This window comes from Hevea brasiliensis, chromosome 2, assembly GCF_030052815.1.
Source record: "Hevea brasiliensis isolate MT/VB/25A 57/8 chromosome 2, ASM3005281v1, whole genome shotgun sequence".
Classification (NCBI taxonomy): domain Eukaryota; kingdom Viridiplantae; phylum Streptophyta; class Magnoliopsida; order Malpighiales; family Euphorbiaceae; genus Hevea; species Hevea brasiliensis.
In genome coordinates, this window is record NC_079494.1 from 112,818,933 (window position 1) to 112,831,076 (window position 12,144).

General features: G+C 40.8%; 1 protein-coding gene across 1 annotated transcript; it reads left to right on the forward strand.

Moving 5' to 3' along the window:
* Nucleotides 1–8,695: 8,695 nt before the first annotated feature.
* LOC131175365 (uncharacterized) lies at nt 8,696–11,762 on the forward strand. The gene is made up of 3 exons (XM_058139319.1): nt 8,696–9,007; nt 9,397–9,494; nt 10,825–11,762. Exons 1-3 carry the CDS (start codon nt 8,873–8,875, stop codon nt 11,387–11,389), a joined length of 798 nt encoding a protein of 265 aa, XP_057995302.1. The 5' UTR covers nt 8,696–8,872; the 3' UTR covers nt 11,390–11,762.
* Nucleotides 11,763–12,144: the final 382 nt, after the last annotated feature.

Sequence of the window (12,144 nt, forward strand, 5' to 3'; positions counted from 1 at the left end):
AACACGGGGGTTAGTACATAAAATTTTCAGAATTTTCTAAGCTCATTTAATGCTCGGAAAGACACTGCGAAGTTCCGTGGGACCCACCGAAAAACGGTGTCGGAAAAATTCGAAATTTATGTCACCGCGAAGCTCTCGACGAGTGGAGCTCTCTGGAAGAAGGAAGAAAAAGAAAAAGAGAGAGAAAGGGAGAGGGGTCGGGACGCGCGGGGAGGAAGAAGGAAGAAAAAGAAAAGGCCGGTCCTATTCGACCGGTCCGATCCGGTCAGGTTCGATTCAGCCGGTTCGATTTAAGATACAAAATTTTAAATTTTTACTCTGCCTCGGGACCGAAAACGAGGTCCAAAAATTTCGAAAAAAATTATAGAAAACTCAGAAAAATTCGCAGACTCCAAATATATTTTTAGTTTTGCCACATGGTCTTTAAATAAATTTTTAAAAATCATCAAAGTTTATATTTTTGAAAAATCGAAACCGATTTTTAAAATTCGAAAAATCTCAAATAATTTCTTAAAATTTAAATAAAATTAAAATATCAATAATACTCATAAAATAATAAAATTTAAAATTTTGGGGTGTTACATTTTCCCCCCTTACAGAAAATTCGTCCTCGAATTTTACACAAGGCAGAATAAAGTACAAGATTACACATTGAACAGATAAGGGTACTTGCTACGCATGTCCCGTTCTGACTCCCAGGTACACTCTTCCACCGACTGGCTCCTCCACAAAACCTTAACCATAGGGATCTGTTTTGATCTTAGCTGTCTCATTTGGTAGTCCACTATGGCTACAGGTTGCTCCTCAAATGTCAAATTTTCTTTTAGCTCTATCACATCCGGTCGTAGTACATGGGAAGGATCTGGAATGTATTTCCTGAGCATGGAGATATGAAACACAGGATGAACATGAGAAAGGTTGGGTGGTAGCTCCAACCGGTAGGCAACTGCTCCAACTCTATCAGTAACCTCAAAAGGTCCGATATATCGAGGTGCCAACTTGCCCTTCTTTCCAAATCTCATGACTCCCTTCATTAGAGAAACCTTCAGGAATACATAGGCGCCTACTGCAAACTCCACATCCCTCCGTCTAGGGTCTGCATAACTCTTCTGCCTACTGAAAGCTGTTTTTAATCGTTCCCTGATTAAAGGAACTATATCTGAAGTGTACTGCACTAGGTCTACGTCATGCACCTTCGCTTCTCCCATTTCTGTCCAACACAGAGGAGACCTATACTTTCTTCCATAAAGTGCCTCATAGGGTGCCATCCCTATACTAGAATGGTAACTGTTGTTGTACGCAAACTCCACCAAAGCTAGCTGATCATCCCATTGACCTCCAAAATCCAAAACACTCATGCGAAGCATGTCTTCCAGTGTTTGGATTGTCCTTTCGGACTGTCCATCTGTCTGAGGGTGGAAAGCCGTACTAAAGTTCAACTGTGTGCCAAGTGCCTCCTGCAACTTTCTCCAAAATCGAGAATTGAACTGGGGCCCTCTGTCAGATATTATGGAAGCCGAAACTCCTTGTAATCTGACTATTTCTCGAATGTAGAGTCGGTCGTACTGTGCCACAGAATATGTAGTCTTCACAGGCAAGAAGTGAGCTACTTTGGTTAGACGGTCTACAATTACCCATATCAAATCATATCCTCGCGTGGTACGAGGCAACCCAGTCACAAAATCCATAGTAATCATTTCCCACTTCCATTCTGGAATAGGGAGCTCTTGCAGCTTCCCTGACGGTCTCTGATGTTTAAACTTCACCTTCTGACAAGTCAAGCACTTGGACACAAAGTCTGCTGTGTCTCTCTTCATGCCATTCCACCAATAGCTATCCTTCACATCATGGTACATCTTGATGGAGCCTGGGTGGACACTGTACAGTGTATAGTGTGCCTCTCGCATGATTTCATCTTTGAGATTGTCCATATCGGGCACACATATCCTAGAACCTTGCACTAGGGCGCCATCATTGGCAAATCCAAACTCACCACCTTCACCTTGTTGTACTCTTTCTATGATTTTCATCAATTGTTGGTCTCTGTGCTGGGAAACTCTAACTCTGTCTCGCAAGTCTGGCCTCACTGAAAAATGAGCTAATAATACCCCTTCATCAGAAAGATCTAGGATTAAACCTTGATCCATTAACTCATGTACTTCCCGAATCAACCGTCTTTTCTCTGCTGAAATGTGCGTCAAACTGCCAGAAGATTTTCTGCTCAAAGTATCTGCTACTACATTGGCCTTCCTAGGGTGGTACTGGATAGTGCAATCATAATCTTTCAGAAGCTCCATCCATCTCCTCTGTCTCAAGTTTAAATCTCTCTGTTGGAAGATGTACTTCAAACTCTTGTGGTCGGTGTATATCTCGCACACTTTACCATACAGGTAGTGTATCCAAATTTTTAGTGCAAAGACTACAGCCGCCATTTCCAAATAATGGGTGGGGTAGTTCTGTTCATGCCTCCTTAGCTGTCTTGAAGCATAAGCCACTACTTTCCATTCTGCATCAAAACACACCCTAGGCCAACTCTGGAGGCGTCACAGTACACGGTGTATCCTTCATCACCCATAGGTAGTGTCAACACAGGGGCGGTGGTTAGACACTCCTTAAGCTTCTGGAAGCTCTTCTCCTAGTCATCTGTCTAAATGAATGGAACATTCTTCCGAGTTAACTTAGTTAGGGGAGCCGCTATCCTGGAAAAATCTTGCACAAAACGCCTATAGTAGCCAGCTAGACCCAGAAAACTTCGCACCTCAGTGACTGTTGTAGGCCTAAGCCAATCAATTACAGCTTCAATTTTCTTAGGATCCACTTGAATGCCGTCACTAGAAACCACGTGTCCCAAGAATGAGATGCTTTCTAGCCAAAATTCACATTTTGAAAATTTGGCATATAGCTGGTGCTCCCTCAAAGTCTACAACACCATCCTCAAGTGCCACACGTGTCCTTCCTCGGTCCGAGAGTATACCAAAATGTCATCTATGAATACGATGACAAAACGGTCCAAAAATGGCTTGAACACCCTGTTCATCAAGTCCATGAAGGCTGCTGGTACATTAGTGAGTCCAAAAGACATCACCAAGAACTCATAATGACCATATCTTGTCCTGAATGCCGTTTTGGACACGTCCTCATTCCTGATTCTCAACTGATGGTAGCCTGATCGTAGGTCTATCTTGGAAAAGAATCTAGCCCCTTGGAGTTGATCAAACAGGTCATCGATCCGAGGAAGTGGATACTTGTTCTTCACAGTTACCTTGTTCAGCTGTCTATAGTCAATACACAACCTCAATGACCCATCTTTCTTTCTTACAAATAGCACAGGAGCACCCCAGGGTAAAGTGCTCGGACGTATGAAACCCTTGTCCAAAAGCTCCTGTAGTTGCTCCTTTAACTCTTTCAATTCTGCTGGTGCCATCCTGTAAGGCGGCATTGATATGGGGTTTGTACCCGGTACAACATCAATGCAAAACTCTATTTCTCTTCTTGGTGGTAACCCTGGAAGCTCCTCAGGGAAGACATCCATGAATTCTCTGACAACAGGAACATTTTCCATGTTAACACCTTCTACAGATGTATCTCTCACCAATGCCAAATACCCTTGGCATCCACGCCTCAACATTTTTCTAGCACTAATTGCTGACACCAAGTTATATGGAGCCACGCTCCTGTCACCATCAAAGCTAAACTCTTCCACACCGGGTATGTGAAAATACACCTTTTTGTTCCTGCAGTCTAAAGTGGCATAATGAGTTGCCAACCAATCCATCCCCAAGATTACATCGAAATCCATTACTGGTAGAGGAACCAAGTCTGCTGGGAGAATCTTTTCATCCACTACTACTGGGCTACTCGGAAAAACCATATCTACCTCTATGTTGTCACTAAGTGGGGTAGCTACAGACAAAGGGCATTCTAAAGTTGTAGGGTTTCTACCCAATCTCATGGCAAATACAGGGGAGACAAATGAGTGCGTAGCACCCGGATCTATCAAAACACGAGCCTCATAGGAACAGACTAGTAGAATACCTGCCACAACTGCATTGGAAGCCTAAGCATCCTGGTGGGTCAGGGTGAAAACCCGAGCTTGACCCCTACCCTGAGTGGCAGAACCCTGATATTGACTTCTACCTCCTGATCTGCCTCCAAATCCACGTCCCCCTTGTCCTCGGCCACATGTTGTGCACTGCCATCTTTGGAAGCATCCAGATACAACTGACGAGGAACATTTGCAACAGAACCCTGTGACCCCATCTGTGGCTCGCTGAACATGGGGCATTCCCTAGCAAAGTGAGCTGGTTGGCCACACCTGAAGCATACTCCTGAACCCATCATACAAGGTCCTGAATGTCCTCTTCCACACTGTGCACAAGATGCCAAGGAGGATCCTGAACCAGACCTAGAACTGCTGTACCCCAAACTGTGACCACTACTGGATTCGTACCCTGGTCTGAACCCTCAGGATTTGTGTCTAAAACCACTCCTCTTATTCCTGCTTCTTCCTCTGTAAGTAGTCTGGCCACCACTATCCGTAGTACCCACGTGGGGAACACCTGAAGAACCCTCTGCTCTGTTTTTCTTTGCTCTTCCGCTGTCATCCACAGCATAGCTAATATCTATTTGTCTGGCTCGATCTACCACCACATCAAAAGACTGATCCGACATCATGGCCAAGTTTGCATACCTCCCGTCAAGCCCCTTTAGGAACCTCTTCACCTTCATAGTTTCTGTAGCAACTGCTATGGGGGCATACCTGCTCAACTCAAGAAATTCTGTAGCATATTCATCTACAGACCTGCCATTCTGTCTTAAGGCCTCAAAGGCCCACTGCTTTTGATCCCTGAAGCTTTCTGGCACAAACCGATTGATGAACAATTCCACAAACTGAGTCCACGATAAACCCTCTATCCGAGGTAATATGTAGTCATTCATCCATTGTCTAGGCATAGGCCCCATGACATGCTGCATGCACTCTATTAGTCTTCTATCGATCAATGCAGTGCATTCTGCACATGCGAGAATCCAAAAACCGATATGCATCGTCTGACACATCATAAGTACCGGGCACCAACTTCTTGAAATTGATGATCTGTTTGTAAGGTTCCCCTCTTGGTGCGGTGGACTGCTGCTGCTGTGGAGGGTGGACCATATACTGCGCCATCATGTCGATGGTTCTCTGCAACCCAGCTAGAGTAGCTGCCATGGGATCCATGGGACCCTATGCCATGAAAGACTGATCCTGAACTGTTGGCAGCTGCTCTTCTACTTGAGCAGCTCTAGGCCTCCTACCCTGCCTCCTCAGGGCAGGCGCCTGATCCTGTGCTGACACCTCATCAGGCACATCTGGTTCTTGTGCGGTGGCAACTCTCCTGCTTCTACGCATTTTCCTGAAATTCAGTAGCATTAGCCCACAAAATTCAAAATTGCTCATTACACAGCTCTATAGACTCATATTTACACACAATATATGAAGCAGAAACTAGAAGCAAAGATGACAATGCAAGACTAATGTGGACCCTATTTTTCCGCATGTGACTCCTAGTAGACTCTTCCCAACACTTAGACAATTTTTCCCTATGAATCTGGAGCCTAAGCTCTGATACCACATTTGTCACGACCCAACCTATGGGCCGGACCAGCACTAGGACCTGGGCCAGCCTAAAGCCTCCGAGGCCCGTAGTAAGCCTAACTATTCATTAACCCAACTCTAAGGCCCATTTGGGCCCAATATCAAGAAATCAATCGGACGGAGTCCAGCCATAAAGTGGACCTTTCAACGGGGAGTTTTTGACTCACCCGACCTGTAAACAAAATATATCATCAATTGGGGAGCTCAGCTCACCCTCCACATACTCATGTCAACATAAAGATAAATGGGAGCTCAGCTCCCTCATCCAGTCCATCAAACATGCATATAAAAATTTTACAGGTCCACATAACAATTTATATTACAGACCCGAATCATTTAAATATTTTTAACACATGCAGAAATTCTAGGAGTAAATAAAATTACACAAATATTGATAAATAACCTGCGAAGGAGAAAAGCAGGTTAACCACAATAAAATCCTCCTGTAGCCTGAAAAAATATTGAACAGGAGTGAGCGTTCGACTCAGAGAGTAAAATATCAATTTTAACCATAATCTCTATAACTATCTAAAACTAATGCACCCTGTGAAGTGAAATGCAGCATCAGCAATAAATTCACATCATAACAGCAAAAAGGTAATTTGGAGCACTTACACATCCAATAATATCAATCATAATATATGGGAGCTGATCCCCTATACAGCTCTCTTAAATCCAACCTGGTGCCAGCGAAGAACTCAAGCCGGACTTTCGCTTAATATACCAAATCGGGGTCCTAGCGAAGAACTCAAGCTGTGACTACCCCCGAAGGATCAGGTCCCAGCGAAGAAAGAACTCAAGCCGTGACTACCCGTCCTATCCATAGTCCACACCACATCACACGCACTCCAACGCACGCACACTGCTCCAAATTACCACAACAACATACATGGCACTTTCACAGTTATGAATGCAACATAAATCGTGCCTAGGATTTATCTACATAGATATATGCATATAAGTGATGCATGGGCATGCTTAAACATATAATAATATCGAAATTACAATTAAAATTAATATTTTACTCACAGACTTAACAACGGTCACTAGGGCGGCTGGACGGAGGAAGAAGGCTGTCCCGGCTCACCTGACAATTACATTACAATTATTTAACACAATTGACTTAATACAAATCATGAAAAGACCAAATACATCCTAAGTCGTGCCGAAAATCTGACAGAGTCTCCCCTATACCTAGGACCTACCCAACCTGCAAAAGGGCTCAAAACACACTTCTATATTCACAACTCATATATCCACAATTCAATCACATCACACAGCCCCTCCTGGGCCCATCAAATCAGTCATCCATCACAATATGTAAAATTTCAATTTAGTCCTTATAATTGATCGTTTTTTCAAAAACTACCCAACACAAGCTCTAAAAATTCTAAAACTTTGCCCCGCGGTCCTTAGCAATATTACTAGGCTATTGCAAAAATAATCATAATTTTCTGAGCTACCACGAATATTTTATGAATTTTTAATCCTATTTAAGCACTAGAAAATTACGAAAAAGCAAGGTTCGAGTTTACCTTTGCCGATTCCAACTTCGGGGATGCGCTCGGGACGTCTGACAATGGGGGGGTAGCCAAAACCTCGGTCCAATTCGGAGACTTTTCCGGTAACGGGTCTGTCTAGCCGGAAATTCACAGACCCGGTCAACTGTCGAATTTCCGCGAATTGAGGATACCTACACGAAGACCATAACACGGGGGTTAGTACATAAATTTTTCAGAATTTTCGAAGCTCATTTAATGCTCGGAAAGACACTGCGAAGTTCCGTGGGACCCACCGAAAAACGGTGTCGGAAAAATTTGAAATTTATTTCGCCGTGAAGCTCTCGACGAGTGGAGCGCTCTGGTACTCTCGGTTTTCTCGTGGGATTTACGGTTTGCGAGAAATCTAGCCCGAAAGTCAAAATGGGCTAAAACTTCCCGGGCAAAAATTGGACAAACCGCTAGATGGATTTCGGTGTTCTTAGTGTCTATGGAAAGCTCTCAACAAGTAGATGAGTTTAGATACAAGACCCGGTCCGATTAGTGGTCGGATCGGCCGAATTTTGGCCGGGAAGACGAACGATCGAGCGCGGCGTCTTGGCGTCGCCAGTCGTTTCGGCGTTCGGTGACCGGTGTGGGGAGGGGTGAGGCGGCGCGCCGGCGAGCTGGGGTGGCAGGGGAGGTGGCGGGGCTGCAAGGGGAGGAGGGAGGAGAGAGAAAAAGAGAGAGAAAGGGAGAGGGGTCGGGACGCACGAGGAGGAAGAAAGAAGAAAAAAAAAAGGCTGGTCCGATTCGATCGGTCCGATCCGGTTCGATTAGATTTGGCCGGTTCGATTCAGGATACAAAATTTTAAATTTTTACTCTGCCTCGGGACCAAAAACGAGGTCCAAAAATTCCGAAAAAAAATTTCAAAAAACTCAGAAAAATTCGTAGACTCCAAATATATTTTTAGTTTTGCCACGTGGTCTTTAAATAAATTTTTAAAAATTATCAAAGTTTATATTTTCGAAAAATCGAACCCAATTTTTAAAATCCAAAAAATCTCAAATAATTTCTTAAAATTTAAATAAAATTAAAATATCAATAATACTCATAAAATAATAAAATTTAAAATTTTGGGGTGTTACAATATTTTTAACAGAAAAGTAATTATAAATTAAATATTATTAATAAAATTACAAAATCATAATTATAAAATATATATTATTAATAAAATTATATTTCACATATTAATTAATAAAAATTTAATTACTTGAGTTACTAAAATAAATATAGCTGAATTGATAATTACAAATTATTAATCGAATTAAATTAATAGTTAAATATTGTTATTAAAATAATTAAATTTTATTAATTTGATTTGTTTTTTTTAATCAATTATTAATTTGATTTGTTTAATAGGTTAAATTTAAATAATGTACATTCTTTTTTTTATTAATTTTATAGTTTTATTAATTAATTCAATAGAATAGGCGAAATTACTTAAATGCCCCTCCTTTGGAAACGCGTCGAGAACCGCTTGTCTCTATAAAATTATTCTTCAGGGGAAAGAGCACATGTCTCAGTTTTAGCGATCGCTCCTCTGAGCCAAAGCAATGGCTTTTTAGCGTCCTAACACAACAGAAACCAACGGCAGCAGAAGAACATTTTCTGGTCCGAAACTCCCAATTTGCAAGAACTAGGAATTGTCTTGTTCTATTGTATTTTGATCAAATTTAATCAAATGAGAAGGTAAAAATGGGCTCCGATTCGAACTCCACACCGGCATCAACATCCACACCAACGGCTTCGCCCAATGGGAAGCGAAGTAGAGATCCCGAAGACGAAGTCTATCTCGACAATCTCCATTCTCACAAGCGTTACCTAAGCGAGGTTTATCCTTTAAAAAAATCATAGTTCTAAGTATTTCCATTTGTACTGATTCTTCCATTTTGTGACAACCTCTTTTTGATGGGTCATAGTGGGCACTCTTCGCCAGACTTGAATTGGGTTTTCTTCAAATGCTTATCTGTTTGTTTATTGAACTTTACTGGATTGTGACTCTTGATGAAGTTTGTTTCCTGATAAAGCTTGTTTCCTGATAGACACAAAAGTTTGTTGTTTTGTTTTGTTTCTTTAACAATTGAGTACGAAAAGAAGTAATTATGTTTTTTTTATGGATGGTTATCTCTAGGATATATAAATTTTGTTGTCAAGTGTATTTGGTATGCTTATTTGTATTTAGGTCCTTTAATTTCTAGAAATTTTGTTGTTTTCTGCAGATAATGGCATCTAGCTTAAATGGATTAACTGTTGGAGAACCACTTTCTGAAAATCTTATGGAATCTCCAGCAAGGTCTGAAGGCATGTTCTATGCCAGGTGAATTTCTTGGTTTACACATGAAAATAACTGCTTGAGTATTTTTTATTCTTATGGTTTTGTAACTTTCTGTACCACTTCTCCTATGTTAGCAGTTTATTCTATTAATCAGTGAATCATGCAATGCAACGTACTTGGATTAATTAATGGCCTAATATTTTCTGGAAATGGGAATGTTTGCAGGCATCAATGGAAAGCAAATGGTAATTTGTAGTGTTGTAGTTTGAAATACAGTTGTGGTTATCTTATCAATTAATGTGATGCATACAGAGCACTTAGATTGTTAGTATTCCTCTCAATGGCCAGTGGACTCCAGGCTGTACTATGTATGTTAAGAGCTACTTTCCGCATTTCTTCCTATAATGAAAGGAAGGGCAATCTGATTTTGATCGCATTATCTGAATAATAATTTACTCATCTGGTCTTCTCTTACCTTGGTTCAGTAAGGCAGTAACCGTGACGAAGTGGAGCTTTTAGCAAGTTTACGACTTGCATAATCACCATTAGTCTTAAGACAAGGTTTGCAGTGAACTACTAGAACCATAGAATTTCGCAAGTCATCTATGCTTGCTTGAATCACGAGAGTCCTTGAAGTCATAGAAAAGCTTCCAAGTAGTTTTTGAATAATGAAAAGGAATGGTTGATACCTTTTATGTTAGAATGTTAAATACCAGCAGGAAACTTCCATGCCCAGTGCGTCATGCTGTTAAATGCTGCAAGCAAAATGTGGTCTAAGGGGCCAGTTGCTCATGTATGATTTCATTTAATGAATGAATTTGACTACTAGGGAAAATGTTTTCATGTTTTGCTTTTTCAATATATTTAGCTCAAACAAGATGATGCCATCTGAATACACACTGACTTTTGATCTTATGTGAAAATGGTGCCCTCAGTCTACATTAACTTCTTTGTATAATATTTTTCTTCTTATTACAAATTAGTAGCATATGTACAATGAATATCGGGTCACCAAAAACCCATTCTTTTGTTTCCACAGCTCTAAAGTGGGAAAACTATTGCTGAATGAATTGCAAACAAAAAGATTTTTAAGAAAATTGAGATGTCATAAAAATTACAAAGATATCCCTTCTCTTTGTATTTATGCACTCTTATCTTATATGTGCATAGTTTTCTGTCATAACTGGGGAACTATTTGTAAGCATGACTCCACATTCTTTAAGGTGGATGTGTTTGTTCTAAAAAAGTCTATTGGTCTTAAATTGTACAATAGCATTGGTAACACCTCATTGTCATATTTAGTTCTTTGAAAGCTTCAATTCTTTTTGTTAATCCTCATTTTTGTTGTGTTTTCTCAAATTTATTATTTCAGGGATGAAATGTCCTTGCAATATTCACCAATGTCAGAAGACTCGGATGACTCTAGATTTTGTGAGACCCCTATAAATACTTGCTCGTCACAACCTGAGAGTCTGCCCACCAGTCCAGTTTCTCCCTATAGGTACCAAAGACCATTTGGTGGGTTCTCTACCGCTTCTTCTACCAGCTCATATCCAGCGCATGGCTGCACTGCCACTAGTGTCACTTGCTCACAACCTCGTCAACGAGGTTCAGATTCTGAGGGTCGGTTTCCATCATCACCTAGTGATATTTGCCACTCAGCTGACTTGAGGAGGGCTGCACTCTTGCGATCCGTGCAGATGAGGACACAACCTCCTGGATCATCATCTTTTGAATTGCCTTTTGGCTCAGGGCAGGAGCCTGTATCTAATATAGAATCTGATGAGCGGCCATGCTTATATATGAAGTCCTTAATTGATGAGAGAGATTATCAGATTGAGTGCTCTTCTAGGGGTGCCACTGGACCTGAATTTAATGATGGAAAGTCATGCAGAGTGTTGAATATGAATATAAAAAGAGATGAGTCTGGGGGTTAAACACTTCTGGAACTGGATTATCAAACTGACTTTGACCACATCTTGTAAGATTGCTATAGCCTGCAGCAGTTCAAGCATTTTTTCTGACCTAAAAGCTGTTTTTTTTTTCATTGAATTCGTTGATGATTGTGAGTTTTGTATCAGGCTTTTTTTTTTTTACTAAGAGAGAATCTATATGCTGCATATACAGTTTTAATAATGGCTATTTCATACATCCAAAAGGAGGTTTTGAGGATGTGATTATACATTGTCACCTGCTTAAGTAAGCCATCACTTGATATTGGTGGCCAAATATGACCAAAGTTGGGTTAGCCAAATCTGACCAAAGTTGGGTTAGTGATCTTTGTAAATCAGTAATATATTATATTTTATATCTCTTGGCTCTGAAAGGTTTTGATGAAATAGAGAATTTAGAAGTTGATCTTATGATCAAAGGATCAGCCAGTAATGTTTACCATTTGATATATATTAATATTTCTGCCCTTCTTGTCGTTCTTTTTGATCCTCTCTCTTGGATCTATAATAGATAGATATGAGATTCTGATGAAAAGCCTTTGCTATGAGGAAAAAAAAACCCGCAGTTTTTTAGTGTCTCTCTCTACAAGCTTCATACCGTGTAAGTGTGTTTGTTTGCCCACCACTATGCCTATTTCAATGTGTCTATTTTCTGCAGCATATTTGTATGTACATGGTTTCTCTTACATACTTTCTATGGCATAGATGAGAATATGCCAAGGGGTGTCCCGTTCTTAACT

Coding starts and splice junctions, on each gene's coding strand:
- LOC131175365 (XM_058139319.1), top strand. CDS start 8,873: ATGGGCTCCGATTCGAACTCCACACCGGCATCAACATCCACACCAACG. Junction 9,008..9,396: donor ACAAGCGTTACCTAAGCGAG/GTTTATCCTTTA, acceptor TGTTTTCTGCAG/ATAATGGCATCTAGCTTAAA. Junction 9,495..10,824: donor GAAGGCATGTTCTATGCCAG/GTGAATTTCTTG, acceptor TTATTATTTCAG/GGATGAAATGTCCTTGCAAT.